This window comes from Gigantopelta aegis, chromosome 12 (genome assembly GCF_016097555.1).
Source record: "Gigantopelta aegis isolate Gae_Host chromosome 12, Gae_host_genome, whole genome shotgun sequence".
Lineage (NCBI taxonomy): Eukaryota > Metazoa > Mollusca > Gastropoda > Neomphalida > Peltospiridae > Gigantopelta > Gigantopelta aegis.
The window spans coordinates 21,168,098-21,186,492 of NC_054710.1; the positions used below are offsets into that span (position 1 = coordinate 21,168,098).

The window sequence follows — 18,395 nt, forward strand, 5'->3', positions numbered from 1 at the left end:
TTGGCAATTTACTATCATTGTTCAACTAATTAAAGCTGCGGTGTGTGGAATATTTTTATTATTTAAGCATATAGAATAAATGATCCAGTTCTGTTTGGTAAATAAAAGGCCCACCACATCGCTAGTTTCGCAATGCTCGCTTATCTACATTATCTAGGTCAACTGCAAACCCAATGGCCAGTAGAACTGGGAATTTACGCGATTTGCGCAGGCGCTGAGCTTCTCACGTGATTTTGAACAAATCTAACTGTCTTGATTGAGGGGTCGTCTCATACCTCCAAAATATATTTATATCCATAGAGGTATGATACAATACCTTTCCAGGGGTCGGTGGGGGATTTGCCTTGAAATATTGACAGTGACCAGCGGTTGGCATACGCGTTACATGTAAGGGGGTGTTAATAATTACGTAACACTCTAGGGGTAGAGGAAGAGGGCGGTATGTTCGATATACGTAACATTTATGAAGACTATATCTTATTTCTATTCATTACTTAGACCTAAATATGTGGTGTTGTTTTTTAATGCGCGGTCGGTCTAGGATCGATCCCCACCGGCGGGATTGTTCCAGCCAGTGCGCCATGACTGGTATATAAAAGGCCATGGTATATGATATCATGTCTGTGTGATGGTACATATAAATGGTCCCTTGCTAAAAAAAAAAAATAATAAAAACATATTTTTAAAATGTAGCGGGTTTCCAAGGCGCGTGTGCAGGGATTTCAGCGGGGTTGCGGGTTATAGACTGCGTTGAGCGAAGTTTATATGAGGCCATGTTCCCCCCAAAAATATATTTCAATTTTTGTTTTTTTTGTTGGTCAGGTAAGGATTTCGACCCCCAATACCCTCTCCCCTGCACATGCGCCCGTTTCCTCTCTTAGATTATAATTATGTCAAAATTATGTCAAAATTACCAAACGTTTAAAATCCAAAACCAGATGATTATTAAATCAATATGCTCTAACGCTGATGGCGTTAAAAAACAACAACTAACTTTACCCTTTCCAAACGAAATAATATTTAGTTGAATTTGTCGATTTTACCACACGTAAAATTAAAAAGCGAAAACGGTCATTTTCTACTTTAGTATATATTATTAAAAAAATATACATGATCAATGTGTTATACAAACTAAACTTTGAAAGTTCTACTAACACTTTATAAAATATTAATTCTTAAATAGGAAGGTACGATTGTTGATAGTACGTTGTCAAGATCAAAACCGGTTTTAACAAAAGAATAGTATGTATCCTCAATCGAACGTTCTTTGTACAGCGCAAGATTTCTCATTTCATTTTTTGAGACGAACCCTACCATTTCAAATCCTCAAACGCACCTGTTAAAGGGACATTCCTGAGTTTGCTGCATTGTAAGATGTTTCCGACTAATAGAATATTTCTACGATTAAACTTATATGTTAAATATATTTTATTGTTTAGAATATCAGTGTCTGTATATATTCAGTGTGTTTCTGGTCGTCTTAACTTTCTGACTACTGCAGGCGAGATATCTCGCCCGACGTCACGTCAGTCGATATACTGTACACTGTATACAGTGCATTCTCCAATTCATATTTCCCGCCGTTTTGCACAAGACACTCACCGGAAACGGAAATATAATTAAAGAAAAAAGATTTTTTTTCAAAATGGTGGTTTTTGTTTTGATTTTTTCAATTGAAAATACCTTGAAATTTTGAGTTCAAAAAGTGGTTTTCAGCAAGTATTTTCGCTTGACAACAATGGCGGCACGTCGCGGTAATTTTCAGGGATCGATAGCTGATTGTAACAGCTAATTTGATAATAAATTTGATCGTTTTACCAACAACGAATATCACCAAAAAAAAGCAATATGAATCATAGTTCGGGTTTATAAAATAAATCTAGTCAGAAAACCACTGTTATCGGGAATAATGGACATAAATACTGGACAGCTGGCCACAAATGCCCGTAAGTAAACGCAACTTTTTCGATTTTTTGCCTAATTTTAATCACCATTAGCCGATCTAAAATACTAAAAATTACAAAAAAAGACACGAAAATAATACTTACCGATTCATATATTAACTTTATTTCATGTATTTATGAAACATTTAAGTGAATATATTTGAGTAAAAATTATAAACTTGTACCCACTCAACGTGGTTTTTGTTCAAAATTAATCCAGTAGTCTAAAGGTTAATATTTGTAAGAATCCCAAATTGGATTTCGTACGTACGAAAAAATATATTTTAGAAAATAAAACGAAATTTAACCCAGTACAAATATTAGAACGATCAGAAACATATTTAATATACAGCCACTGATATTTTATGCCGGAAAATATATTTAATATTTAATTACAATCGTTAAAAAGTCTCTGTTAGTCGATATCATCTTAAACATTGCAGCAAACTCAGGAATGTCCCTTTAACTGAAATTGACAACAGGCTGTCGTTTGTGGTTTGCCGAGCAATGGCCGCACAGGTGACGAATCGAGCGTATACTTTTGACGTGAGCGAACTCACACGCATTTGTTTAAAGTGCAGTTGAACTTGTATTTCATATGTGTGCATGATATTATTATATCGTAACGAGACACTGTAACCGTAAGCAGCCCGTCGTTCAGTCAAATCCCGATCCGGTGTGGACAGAGGTAATTAATACATGAATGATTCTTTTGTTCTTGATTTTTTATCCGGAGTCCGGAGTAGACAGAATCCGGTTTAGACAGTCCACTGTAGTTACATTTATTAACTCGTCCATCATTGTTACTCCCATTTGGCGAGCAGGCGAGTACTTTCTGTGCCATATACCCCTGATTATAATTTTAGAAATCACGCAATATCTGTTACAATTTTAGGTTGTAGTTTTGTGAAACATACTGAATATTAAAAACTGACGATTGGTTAAACATAGTACATCTGTTATGATGTTAGGTTGTGGATTTTGTGAAACATACTGAATATTTTTTTAATTCTGACAAATGGTTGAATATATAGACTCTAGTACATCTGTTATGTTATCAGGATGCAGATTTTGTGAAACATACTAAAATAAAAAACCGTCGATTGGCTAAATTGCAGCATATAAGTGTGCATGTATCTCATGATCTGTTTATGCATACATGTATATAAATGTCAAATCAGGGCTGTCTGATCATGAGAGGTGGCATTGGACCCTCCACTTTTGTTTACCTAAGTAGGCCTATTATAGAAAAGCTACCTTAAATGTACCATATAATGCAATTTAGAAGCTTAACCACATTTTCATCATTATAAAACTGTACCTAGAAGGGGCAAGGGAAGTGGAGGGTCAGTTACACACCTAGTAGAATATGAAAAAAAAGTTGCTTTTTGTTTGTTGTTTTATCTTTCAAGTGTCGTGCATGATTGTCTATACACCCTCTATTACTGTGTCCCTATTAGTTTTGTTTGATGTTTATCTTTCAAGTGTCGTTCATGATTGTCTATACACCCTCTATTACTGTGTCCCTATTAGTTTTGTTTGTTGTTTATCTTTCAAGTGTCGTTCATGATTGTCTATACACCCTCTATTACTGTGTCCCTATTAGTTTTGTTTGCTGTTTATCTTTCAAGTGTCGTTCATGATTGTCTATACACCCTCTATTACTGTGTCCCTATTAGTTTTGGTTTTGTTGTTTATCTTTCAAGTGTCGTTCATGATTGTCTGTACACCCTCTATTTTGTGATATTCGTTGTTGGTAAAACGATCAAATGTATTTTCAAATTAGCTGTCAAATCAGCTATCAATCCCTGAAAATGACCGCGACGTGCCGCCATTGTTGTCAAACGAAAATACTTGCCGAAAATCTAAATTTCAAGGTATTTTCAATTCATAAAATCAAAACAAAAGCCAATATTTTGAAGAAAAAAATATCTTTTTTCTTTTATTATATTTCCGTTTCCGGTGAGTGTCGTGTGCAAAACGGCAGGAAATTTGAATTGGGGAATGCACTGTACACAGTATACAGTATTTCGACTGATGTGATGTCGGGCGAGATATCTCACCTGCAGTACTCAGAACGTTAATATGTCATTTAGTACTAAAGATATCAATACCCTTTTAATGCCTAGACCAACATTTTAGGGGTCTAGGAATCCAATGGTGGCATTAAATATGTGGCTGCCATCTTGAAAACCAAGATGGCCACCATCCACAAGCTATTTTGCTCAATATCTCATTATGTAGTTGAGATATTAATGGTCCAAAAAATATTGAAAGGACCAATTTTATTTGTTCTGTTTGGATGGTTGCACATTGAAATGGCTGCCTTGAACACAGCAGGTGACTGGTTAGCAGGAAGTGGCTGGGTAGAAGTATTGGTACAGACTGACATTGCTTCAGCCGGAACAGCAGATTCCTTCCTGCAAGATGCGTGTTATGCATGTACATGTCACACACATCAGGTCATAGCTACAGCATTGATCATACTGCAGTATCACACATACAATGACTAAGCAAGAGTAGAAAACAAGGATCAGCAGTTATCATCCAAGGAACAATGTCAAAGAAGAACCAAAGAATTTCCACAATTCCAGTACTGGAGTCTTGCATTGGCATTACAGGTTTGCATCCTGGCCTTTGTGTACTTAGATGCTCTCTGGGAGTTTCTCCCATGTTTCTTTGCTCTTGACCATACGCACTATGCAAGATGGATCCAATCCATTTGCAAGACATGCTAGGGCACACCGTCAAGTGGAGCTGGAGTGTTCAAGGTGCAAAAGACTAAGCATATATTTTCCTCCACTGAGATGGACCAGGCACATGAGAGGGAGATGGAGATGCTGATGGTATGATGGACAATCCTAATGCTCTGCAAAAATGGATGGTTGCTAGCCCAGAAATTGCAAGAGTGATTGTTGAGTTCATCAATAAAGATGTTAGATCACTTGTGTCACAAAAGACATCACAAGCTCATCGGTTACTCACAGTATGCAAAATGTGCAGATGGTGAGGAAGGAGGCTTAAAATAATTTTTGCAAGAAAGGCTCATTTAGTTGAAATAGCCTTGATGTCTTCTCCAGCAACAAATTGCCATTATTTAGCAGCTCAATCAGCAAAATCCTGGCCTAAAGACAGACTGAAGGTAGTTTCATTAACCTTTTGACTACTGGATTAATTTTTGACAAAAACCATGTTGAGTGGGTACAAGTTTATATTTTTTATTCACATATATTCAAAGTTCATATTTGAATCGGTAAGTATTATTTTTGTGGGTTTTTCTAATTTTTATAATATTTTAGATCAGTTGATGTTGATTAAAATTAGGCAAAAAATCAAAAAAGTCAAATTATTACTTAACATGTTTTAAATCCAATTAATCATGAATATAATATAATTATGTATAATCATGGATCAATTTAGGCAATTTTTGAAGTAAAGGGTACAAGACACCACATCAAAAACTTTAATATTGACAAATATGCCAAATAAAGTTTATCACTAGGTGGCGTTGCAGACATCAAGGGGGTGCTCTTCAACTGGCATTATATCAGAAAACTTTAAGGGACCCAAGTACTATATACATGTATGCATGCAAAGTGGCACAATTCTATCACAAAGTGCACAATTTTTGTTGTTATCCACCTACCTAATATAGCTGTTTGGCAGTTAAAAGCTAATATGAATAAATGTTATCCAAATTCGGCATTTTTTTTTTAACTGGTAAAAATCAGCCCCCCCCCCCCCCACACACACACACATATACATACACATACACACACATGATTAGAAAAATGGGAGCCTGTGTCATGTGACATAATTTTCCCCAAGAACGTGATCATATTTGGCCATCACATCAAGGCCTATGATAAACTAGAGATAATAAGCTTCAAAATGAGCTAATGGTATAGCCATGACTTTTAGGAGCATAATTAAACCGGAAAAAAAAGTTACCCTTGCCGCTCTGCTATGAAAAATTGACCCATAACCAGTTATCCATTAATGTTCTTGTTTGACCTGTTTAAATATTTAAAAAAAAAAAGAACCTACATGCACATGTATTTGATGCAATTATAAGTTGAAGTATTATGATAAAACATTATTTTAAAGTGAAAATGTAGTTGAGTTTGTTTTGAATGTCGTTTTTCAGTGGTTCTACTGACATTTTCAGACAGTGTCACTAGTGTTACTGTGTGTAATTACCACTATCTCTGACTTTGATTGAGTTTAGGCTATGAATAAATATTCTTTAGTTTTGTCTGATATGTTGGGAGGGGCAGGATGTAAAACATCCCTTGCTACTAATGGAAAAATGGCGGGTTTACCCTTTAAGACTATATACATGTATGTCAAAATTGCCAAATGTTTGACATCCAATAGCCGATGATTAATAAATCAGTGCTCTAGTGGTGTCATTAAACAAAAGAAACATGTTGGGAATATGTAACAAGAAAGAAAGAAAGAAATGTTTTATTTAACGACGCACTCAACACATTTTATTTACGGTTATATGGCATCAGACATATGGTTAAGGACCACACAGATTTTGAGAGGAAACCCGCTGTCACCACTATATGGGCTACTCTTCCGATTAGCGGCAAGGGATCTTTTATTTGTGCTTCCCATAGCACAAACCATGGCCTTTGTTGAACCAGTTATGGATCACTGGTCGGTGCAAGTGGTTTACACCTACCCATTGAGCCTTGCGGAGCATTCACTCAGGGTTTGGAGTCGGTATCTGGATTAAAAATCCCATGCCTCGACTGGGATCCGAACCCAGTACCTACCAGCCTATAGACCGATGGCCTACCTCGACGCCACCAAGGCCGGTAGGAATATGTAACAAGGGTAGCCAGTATGCTTTATCATATAAAGCACGCACAAGCATCTTCATGTATCACAGTTATTCGGTAGAGGTTGATAGATACTGTATGTCTGAATGTCATGTGTGTTACTGTAGAATTGCCCCTCCCTGACTATAAATGTTTTAATGAATGAATACAAAGAATAATATTAATATACATTGATGATTTTGCTGGACTGTTTTATCTTTTGCAGAACAATGTGACTTAGTTTGTGACAAGGGCACTCTTCAAGAATCTGACTGCAAATGTAATTGTAAAAAATACTGGGATGGAGATCGGTGTGGTATGTCTGTTCTAGGAGTAACTATTCATCTAGTTTTGTGAAATTCTACAATAGTTAGAGAAATTATAGAATGTTGAATCTTTTTTTCTTTCTTATTTATTTGCATGGTTTCCTTTCTCTTCGATTTTGAAAACGTGTTTTAAAACAAATAACTACTACAGTACTTTTTGATGGGACCTAACTGGTATAAGTAGAATGCTCTGAAGGTGCACATTAAAACCTGTGACCTGCTCGCAGTTGGCATTAATTGCGCAAGAGACGATATTGCCATTCAAAGTACACAGTTTGCATTCTATATAATAATTTTGATGAGCTTTGATTTCCATGTTAAAGCATTGTCGGCCCTCTATGTTAAATTTTCTGTCTAGAACCTAGATGGCGCATATATATATATGATTTCTCATAATTATTTACTAAACTTAGATGTGTTTAGCATCAACTCCAGTAACAGTGCCTATAGTTAGAAGCAGCTAGCTAGTACTGGTCAGTCAGTAGAACCATTGTCTACTACTCTCATAGTAGAACTATTATTTGCCTTGATCATAACGTCTGGATTATCAAATGAATGTTACCCAGGGGATGAAGACACACATTCACATAATGGTATCTATCGTGTTTACGTTTACTATAAAACCACTTGAATGTATACAGTGTTCTATATAAAAGGGTGCTGCACCATGCCCCAGTTTTGTGTCCTAATTCATTGCCATAAAAAAATGAATAAACACAGACACAAACACAAATAATGTAACTAATTAAGCAAACACCCAGTTGAAAGTAGTCTATCACGATAAACCTTGTTTATTTTCCTTTAAAATAGCTTAAAATATTAATACATGTACGTCTGATAAAAATTCCCGAAAGCTGATTTTAATAGATGTTCTACGAAACGCGGCGCTTCTAATAATACCAAAATAAACACACCCAGACCAAGATACTTGTAATTTTCACCGATACAATTGGATCCTTATAATATGGCACAAAGCAAACATGACTGCAAATCGATTCATTAATAATAGTCATTTTTAGAATGTCAACAATTAAATGCAATGAGCAACTTGTGCACATGTATACATGTATGTATGCAGGTATCAGTTTAATTATTTTTTACTTGTTTGTTCTTTTCTTTCATTCTTTATTTCTTCATTTATAGATTTAAAAAAATATATATATATTTTAATTAGTGGATGGTATTAAATGGTATACGGTCTACAAACAATAAAAAAACTAACAAGTAATGGTGATCAGCCAATTTGCAATTACTAATTATGGCTTATTTCAATAATATAACAAAATATATAGTTATGGGTACCTTTTAAGAATAATAAATCTGGTTTTGGAAACTGATTCCCTCCCTGCAGTATACATACGTTTATAAATGTTTGGAATAATTTAATAAATAATCCAAAATTATCCATTATGTCTTTCAATGAATGAAATCGGTATGGTTGTAAAATAAAGTGCATAACTTCATGGTGGTAACATCATTTCATTATTTGTGTAGATTTGTGGAAATGTAATCATGATTGTAATCATGATTACTAGACAATGTATTTGCAATCGTAATCGATTACTTTCAATTATCTTGTAATCGTAATCGTGACATTCTAAAGTAATCGTAATTGATTATTTTTGTCAAGTATATATATATATCAGAGATGTATATATATATATATAGACACACACACACACACACACACACACACACCAGGGGTGGGGAAAAGCCCTATTTTCCCAGTTTGGGACCGATTCTCGATCTCCGAGACTGAATTTTGTTTTGTTTTAAACGTGTGCTTGCCGGTCCCACTTTTGTCATTTTTGTCGGTCTGAAGCCTGTCCGTTTCTGTTATTGGAACAAATTTCTATCCGTCAATTGGACCGGCCTGCCCAGACATCAGTATCTTGTGCATGATTTAAAATAGTAATAAATAAATAAATAGTGGTCAATATGACTGGTGTTTCAGACGTTGGTGATTTTAAAGTCTGCCATAAGTTAAACCTACAGTAACTCACAGTAGTATCAATTCACTGTCATTAGGCTAGACATTTGTCAAAGCTGCTGAGCTGATCACAAGATTAAACAGACGTTAACAATAGCACCATTCTTGGTGAGAATGCTATCGAGGTATTACACTCCAGTTAAAACAAAAGACCCAGAGTTTGCAACTGGTTACAATTATCAACATCTGTGTACAGACCTCTGTTGGGTCCAGTGCCTGAGTCCAAGGCAAGAGGTTTTTATGAAATACAAACTACTTGAAATAGCATAAAATATATAGAGATTAGTATACGAGCTTGTATGTCGTACTGATTTTACGAAATGAGTGTCAGGAGTTTTTTATTGCCCGAGCTAGAGCGAGGGTAATACATAAATCCTGACACAAGTTTTGTAAAATCAGTACGACTCACATGCGAGTGTAATAATTTCTTTGTTATCAATATTGTTATTGAGACCCAACTCAAAATGTTTCAGCCACAACTAGAAGACGACGACGAAATGACATCATATTTCAAATGCACAGTCTGAGCTAGGACTGGAGAAGCAACGTCATGTTATGACGTCACTTCCCACAATTATGTCATTACACTTGTTATTACACGTGTGCTTCGTATGATTATTATTAACTTGATTATGTTGAACCATATGGATAATAAACTTAAATAATCTATAAATGTATTTATTGTTGACTGTTCAATACTTATAAAGGACTTTAAAACAAAAAAAGGTTTCCACCTTTTTTGTTACAAGTGGGAGTGAGAGCAGAATAGCTACACCGGCTATTTCTAGAGCCAGGTCAAATGTTATATTTATAACTATCTCATGTGCATTGTATAATAATATCAGGGGTCGAAGTACATTCTAAGACTATACTATAAGTGTGTACCATAACACTTTATGAAATAAGCATGAGGCCTTGAATGAATAATCCTGATCGATGAAACGACTTCACTAAAATACCATGCTGGACAGCTGTAGTCGTCCTATTTACGAAACACATAATAGTGTCTCATTGATTCATGTTGCTGTAACCATGAAAAACTTCTCAAGTCCGTGTTGTGCAGAAATACAAGTTTGAAAATTATTTGCACATAAAAAGTTATGAGGTTGTATGTAGTTAAATAGTTTAATTAATTTAATGTATACATGTACACATATTAATATTATTTTAATTATTTTTCTCTCTGCTTTTAATTACTATGCATTAGTGATCAATTTTATTTGTTACAAATCGGGGTTTAAAAAGATTCTAAGTACACATGTACTTTTAATGGAAAAGGAAAAAAAGTTCCGTGGCATCCAGCGCAAAAAGAGTTTGTGCGCAGGATGGTTGTAATGTTCAGTTTTAACATAAAGACACACGTCGGTCTTGCTTGAAAGATCGTCGGTGTGGGGTCTGCACCACGTGGTCGCCTGACCAGTGGGCTCAGTTTGCTTCACAGACCCAGGTTACGTGGGTCAACGAAATCTTGTCGACTACCACTGCGGTAGTCGGGAAGTTAGATTTAGCAGGTAGAACCCACAAGTCTGGGGACATTTCGAAGAGTGTCCGTTAAGGGGGGAAACACAAGCGTGTTTCCTCGTCGGTGCATCTTACAAGTGACAGTACCAACATTTCGAAACCCGTCCCCAGTGAGATCCCAACCGATGTTCACTGTTGGGTGGAGCTCAGCCCACTTGAGTCCTCCATTTGCATACGTTTACCCAGAGTGTCCGGTGACTTCAGTAGCAACAGAGGTCTCCTCACAGTTTGCACCATCAACATTTCCTACCTCTTCGACTTTGCTCTATAGGGGATGGGGATCGTGCAGGCACCCATTGACCAGGGGTGGCCTGTGGTCCGCACTCAGCGCAGGAATGACCATTTGGAATTTAAGAAACATTGTTTCGAAGTTTCTTGGAATTCTTGCAAGCTTCGCCTCAGTTGGGACCGTTGCATGCTCAGAAAGGACAGTCGTGCCCCGCCCACCCCCCACCCCCCGGCTTTCCACTGAAACCAGCAGAAACTGCGTCTCGACAGCAGTTTGATGATGCAGTTATAGACTTCCATACGGTTCATACTGTATCTGTCTCTGGAAACACTGCCCCGGGGGCGTCTCGAGGAGGAGGAGTCCGTGACGATCTTAACCTTTAGACTACTGGATTAATTTTTAACAAAAACCATGTTGAGTGGGTACAAGTTTATAATTTTTACTCACATATATTCACTTAAATGTTTTATAAATACATGAAATAAAGTTCATATATGAATCGGTAAGTATTATTTTTGTGTCTTTTTTGTAATTTTTATTATTTTTAGATCGGCTAATGGTGATTAAAATTAGGCAAAAAATGGAAAAAGTTGCGTTTACTTACGGGCATTTGTGGCCAGCTGTCCAGTATTTATGTCCATTATTCCCGATAACAGTGGTTTTCTGACCAGAATTTTTTTTAAAGCCCGAACTACGATTCATATTGCAATATTTGGTAATTTTTGTTGTTGGTAAAAATATCAAATTTATTATCTAATTAGCTGTCACAATCAGCTATCGAAAACCACTTTTTGAACTCAAAATTTCAAGGTATTTTCAATTCATAAAATCAAAACAAAAGCCACCATTTTTATTTTTTTTTATTTTCTTTTATTATATTTCCGTTTCCGGTGAGTGTCATGTGCAAAACGGCGGGAAATATGAATTGGGGAATGTACTGTATACAGTGTACAGTATGTCGACTGACGTGACGTCAGGCAAGAAAACTCGCCTTCAGTACTCAGAAGGTTAAGGATCGTTTAGACAGTGACCTGGCTTCGGAGGAAGCGTCGGTGGGACCAGATTCAGTTGCTGACCCAGCTCTCTCTCACTCCTCCAGTTAGCAGGTAGAGGAGGAGTGCGATTATCTGGCGGTCCTGGCTTTTGTCATGGACCAGGTCTGATAAGTTTGTGGGGACCCAATACCTCAGGTCGAGGCCCAGCCTAAATTCCAGGGTGTCTCCTTCGGGAAACGTGCCTGACGAGGTTGAGTCCGTCGAATGTCGTGAAAACATTTTTTCCCTCTCGTTCATTGAGGGAAACCTTACTTTTCGGTCCCGATTTTAATCTTGTCCTAGACAAGGATTTGTCATGACCAGTCCCGGACACTCAACCCCCAACCTTCGGCAAACGTTCCACGTTTCCAGGGTTTAAGCCTGCTCCTGTGAAGAAGGCTTCTTTTTTACAGGCTACTCAGAACCCTCGGGTTCTTGACACCACGAGGCAGCCAGGTACCAGACCGCCTTCCACTCAGCATGGACGCAAGTGGCATAATGCGTCCCATTCACAGTCCACCTAAGGCACTGCGCCTAAGGGTGGTCAGCAGTTGGGGTGAGGGTACATAAAAGATTGGCAGTTGCTTTCAGAGGTGCCGTTAGCAAACATACTGGGGGGGGGGTGGGGGGTAGACTACGCCATTTCCTTCAAAATTGTTGCGAGCTGCCGGGCCTCGATCCATGGGTTCTGTTGGTCATTCAACACAGTTACAAAATACCCTTTTCTTTGATCCACCTTTTACTTCCACTCTGAGAATTTCGCCACTACTGTCTGCGGGCCGGCACATTTTAGTGGAGAATATGATTGCCGAGTTTCTCGACAAAGGGGCCATCCAGAGAGTCAGTCTGGACATTCCAGGATTTTATTCCCATCTTTTCTTCGCAGTGAAGAAAACTAGGGAGTGGAGATGAATACTCAATTTGAAGCCACTGAACGCCTTCGTGGTCGTTCAATCCATGAAAATGGAAACGGTTCAGTCGGTCCAGAACCTGCTTCAAACTGGGGAGTGGGCTGCGTCTATCGATCTGAAAGACACATATCTACATGTCCCTGTGAACAAGGCGTTTTGGAAGTTTCTGCCCTTCCTTTTTGATAGGAAAGTATATGAGTTTTGTGTGCTAGCATTTGGTTCGACGATGAGTCCTTATGATTTTACACACATGATAAAAGTAGTGGTAGGTCATGTTCATTCATTAGGGGTTCGTATGCATACCTATCTGGTTGATTGGTTGATCCCAGCGTCGTCGTGAGTGTCGGACCAATGTCCTGCTGGTTTTGGACATGATCATACAATTGGAGTTTATTCCCAATTGAGTGAAATCAGAGTTAATGCTGGCTCAAAATTTCATGTATTTCTGAGTGGTCTTCGATCTTGTGGAGGCGTCAGTTTCTCCCACCGATGCTCATATCCACAATTTTCAAACATCTGTGCGACATTTGATGGAGGAGCAGAGTACTATGGTACAAACTCTGCATGAGGTGTTGGGTCACCTAGAATCTCTGGCCACATTGATCGTGCAGTTCAGATGATTCAAATGACCACTCCAGTGGCATTTGTTCCCACGGACTGACAGTCACAATTGAGACACTTTAGTGCATTTCTGAAACGGTTCCGCTGAACTCCCCTGCTCCGGTCCTGATCCTTTTCACAGATGCATCACTGTACAGTTATGGAGCATTCTTGTGGGATCAACACATTTCAGGGGTATGGAATCTCCGAAAGGAAGCTCCATATCATCTGTTTGGAGATGGAGGCAGTGCATCGTGCCTGTCTTCACTTCCAGAGTGTTATTCAACAACATTGAATTCTGTTGAGATGCGACAATACTACGGTAGTTGCGTATCTCAACCGTTGGGGTGGCACAAAATTGGAGACGTTGGGTCACAAAGCTCTTTAGATTTTGGAACTAGGGATGACCCTGTGGGCAAAACATTCTTTCCTCGATGAATGTGTTAGCCGACACACTGAGTCGACATACTCCCGTATCGACGGAGTGGATGTTGAACAAGGGGGTGGTCGCAGAGGTTCTCCGGGTGTGGGGCAGTCCACAGGTGGACATGTTTGCCACACGGTTGAACAACCAATTGCTGGTGTTCGTGTCTCCGGTACCGGACACACTGGCATTGGAGTACGACACCTTGAGTATGGATTGGATGGGACATGATTTTTATGCCTTCCCTCCCCCAGTCTTGCTCGGCAAGGTGCTGACCAAGGTAGTACAGCAACCTTGTCATGTGACACTGATTGCTCCTGTGTGGGTGGTGCAGTCCTGGTTTCCACAGCTCCTGTCATTGTTAGTGGCAGTACCATTACAGTTACCAGCATTGCCCGATCTGCTCAGTCAGAGACTGCAATAGGCAGTTTGGCATCCGAAGCCGGGGTTTTTCCATCTTCACACATTGAGGTTGTCAGGGCTTCCTTGCAAAGAAGAGGCTTTTCAACATGAATTGCTCACCACGTCTCCATAGTGAAGCGCTGTTCTACAGAGTTGGTTTACCAGTGGTGTCACTGGAGTACTTGGGTTAGTTGGGCGCACGAATGGGATTTCGATCCTTTATCGCCAACTGTCAATGATTTAGCGGAGTACTTTCTGGCGTTGGTCCAAGAAAGGAAACTCAAAGTCCTGGCTGTGAAAAGTCACAGAGCGGTGATTTTCACTAATTTTAAGCAGTGTGGACGTTGTGATTTTTTCACAAACCTGGTGTTGCATGATTTACTTAAATCATTGCAAGCCACGGTAAAAAGACCTTCCATTATTCCGAACGGGAATGTCTTTCTAGTGTTACACGCTCTTAAGCGGTGCGCCTTATGAGCTGTGACTGTTTCTGGTCTCTTTGGCGGTCTGTCATCGAATCAGTGAGATCCATGCATTTTTGTATGATTTGGTTGATTACAACTCGGACAGGTTTGTCACTTTACGTACCGACCCTATCTTTGTTGCTAAACCCAGGCTCTGGTGGAAAAGTTTCCCCCTGCTGCCATTCACAGTTTATCGTGTATGCTTCCATCTGACAACTTGGATAGACTTCGATCTTTGCCTGGTGCGGGCATTGAAGTACTATTTGGATCGTACGAAGAACCTCCTATACCATGCGGGCCAGTGATGTCACCAAAAATGCTTTGTCTCGATGGATTGCTGTTACCATCAAGGTGGCGGGTGATAATGTGTTACGTAATTTTTTTGTTAAACCACATGAAATCAAAGCCACTTCTGCTTCCCTGAACTTTCATGACTCTTTAGATATTATAAAGGTCATGAATGCGGTGGTTTGGAAAGGACAGCACACTTTTGACTGTTTTTATTTCCGAGATATGACAGTTGGACCTGACAGTATGCACAGGATCCAGACAGTCATTGTGGCTCAACTCGTCGTGTCTTTGCACTGGGCAACGGAAAGGGGTCGACCTCTATTCTGTCCTGACACCACCAGTTCACATTTCGGACATGTTTAAGACCACACCCTTTACACGTGATGGGTTTTTGTTGTGTTGTTTACCGTTACCTCTCTCTAGGGAGATGTTTTTCCTCCCTTTCGTTAGGATGAGTTCAGTCTTTTTGGAAAGCCCCTTTTGTTTGCCAAAAAGTCTCTTTGACTCTTATTGTTAACGTATGTCGTGGTTCGTCCTATCTCTATGCCATTACTTACAAGGAGGTTTTTTGGGTATGGGTAAGCTCCTCCTTTTCCTTACCTCCACCCTTTAACATTGAATTCACGTGCTCCAACAGTGTCATTGCACATCCGTTATAGCATATTTGTTGTGTTAGCACAGTCAGTTGAATAAGACTATTAGAAAATTTGTTTCTAATTTTCATTATTATTCATATTTACCTAGTGCTAACACAACAAACTATACCTCCTACACCAGGGAGGACTTCAACTCGGTGGATCTGGGTGGACGTTGAACCGAGAATGAGGTTACAGGTAGCCCATGCACGGATAGCACTACACATATTCGGCAAGGGAGAAAATTTGGCAGTGTGAAGGTATTTGTTCTGCTAGCACTAGGTAAGTATGAATAATAATGAAAATTAGAAAAAAAAATTCTAAATTTTCCACAAGTTTGAGTATTTTATTTATGAATGATTGTTTTAATCGAATAATGCAAAGCCTAGTAGAAAATAGTATTGAAATATAACTACACTGTATTGTTTTTTATTGCAGAAACATGCAACTTAAATTGTAAATATGGTATTCTTTATAATGATACCTGCATATGTGATTGTCCAAAGCACCGGATTGAAGATAACTGTGGTATGTATGTTGTTGTAATAACCTTTCTCTTCTATTTTTAAAATAATTTATTCAACAAATACCTAGACAGTGTATTTTGATAGAATTAATTGGCAATATAAGAAGTATCCAATAATTAAGGCTCAAAATTGGCATTGGGTGTGGGTGTGGCAACCAAAATACAAAGTATGCATTCTGTATGATTATTTTCACAAACAGGGCTTCTGTTTTTTCATCTTAAGGCATTGTATAACTATTGATATGACGAAATTATGTCCACTGATATTAACAGTGATACTGTTAAAAAAAAAAAAAATCAATGAAACAAAAAAGAATGATTTAAATTGACATAAATTGAGAGTAAAATTTGCATCAGGAAAAAGAGTCTAAAAGTGCTTCTCAGTGTGTTATGTTCACTAGCTTGGACATGAAGTATGTTTTATTAGGGTTTTTTGGTTTTTGACTTGACTGGAAAGTGCATGAAATCAAGGCACAAACAATTAGCAGGGGACAGTTGATTAAAAGGCAATTACCACTCAAATTACACAGTTTGCATTCTGTATGATAATTTTCACAATCAGCTTTTGATTTTTTATTATAAAACAGCATTATACAGCTACTGAGATTAAGAAACTAGTTGCAACTATACCTGCATTAATTAGGATCAATGATTAAATTACTATACTTCTCCCCAGAACAACTAAACATTACAGTCTGTTTTTCTTTAATTGATCAACATAATTACAAACACAAAAAAAAAAAAAAATGGTTGCATGTGTTAAGAACAATGGTATAATGCAATATATCTTTTCAAAATAGTTGTGGTTAAATTTGGTTATTTTATTTATGAATGAATATTTTAATCAAATAATGCAATAAATTTGAAAATAGTATTAAAATATAACTATACTGACACACAATGAAAACGCAAAACAGATATTTTTCAATATTTTGTTGTGATTAATGAAAAATATATTTATTGGACTTAAAATAACAATTTATGAGAGGAAGCCATTTGTCTGGATTTTAATCCTGGTTTTATTCTCGTTACACATACAATAGCAGAGACAAAAAATGGTGTGAAATGCGTTCACTACATGCTCAATCATGCTGCATGCAATGCACGTGAAATGCCAGTATGTGGATGCATAAAAGTCATGTAACGGTGTCATATTCCTCGTCACATTAAGAATACCACGACTCGGAGAAAAACAAAGGGAGCGAGCGTTGGGCATGGTTCAATTTAAGGGGGGACTTCGCAAAGCCAAGTTGCTAGGACTTTCAGAGTCCGTCCATCAACTATTGGACGACTTGCTGAACGTCATCAACAGACTGGGAGTGTCCGTGATCGACCTCGACCTGGTCAAAGTCCCGTTATGACACCACGCCAAGATTGGCAGATTCGACAACACCACCTCTGTGACCGGTTCTGAACTGCGACGATGACAGCAAGCAACACGATAGGACGTCATGGAAGGCCTATCCATCTGATGACGGTCATCCGTCGACTCAGAACGGCTGGACTACAGTTTGCTCTCCAGAATGGTAATCATCCACCATCTTCCTCTCATAAATTGTTATTTGAAATCCAATAAATATATTTTTCATTAATCACAACAACATATTGAAAAATATCTGTTTTGCGTTTTCATTGTGTGTCAGTATATATGCTTGTTTACTATTTACCATAGTTTCACACCCAATAGCTGATGTATTATCGTGCTGGGGTGTCGTTAAACATTCATTCATTCATTCATTGTTTACTGTTTTATACTTTACAGAGAAATGTAACTTGAAGTGTGATAAGGGTGGCACTCTTCGACAAGATTGTACATGTGCTTGTCCTAAATACCGGTCTGGAGACAGTTGTGGTATGTATGTTTTTAGAATAACTATTTGTCCAGGTTTTTTAACTTCTACAATATTTAGGGGAAATATAGTTGAGTTTTAAAAAAAAAAAAAAATCCTTGTTTTTCTTTCTTACCTATTTTGAAAACAATTCTTTCAACAAATAACTGGAACCGATTATAAATACGAATGGTATAGAATCAAGGCTTGAAATTGGTGGGGCACTAGCTAGAGGTAATGGCTCTCAAAATACACAGTATTTATTCTGTTTGGGTTTTTTTTCACAATAATGTGATTTCTATTTTTAAGTATTGTACAATTATTAAGATTATGGAATTATTTTGAACTATGTCGACATTAAGACAACTGATATTAAATTAGATATATGAAGAAAAAAAGAACCTACTGATGCATTTATAAGTTGAAGTATTATGATAAAAC

The 18,395-nt window shown here is 37.8% G+C and overlaps 1 protein-coding gene across 3 annotated transcripts in view; it reads left to right on the forward strand.

Moving 5' to 3' along the window:
• LOC121386433 (balbiani ring protein 3-like) overlaps positions 1–18,395 on the forward strand; it is a 251,642-nt gene that overhangs the window by 174,555 nt on the left and 58,692 nt on the right. For all 3 annotated transcript variants that reach the window (XM_041517325.1, XM_041517326.1, XM_041517327.1), the window contains exons 12-14: positions 6,999–7,088; positions 16,038–16,127; positions 17,888–17,977. In XM_041517325.1, the coding sequence (XP_041373259.1) occupies positions 6,999–7,088; positions 16,038–16,127; positions 17,888–17,977 (270 nt within the window). The remainder of the gene's footprint in view (positions 1–6,998; positions 7,089–16,037; positions 16,128–17,887; positions 17,978–18,395) is intronic.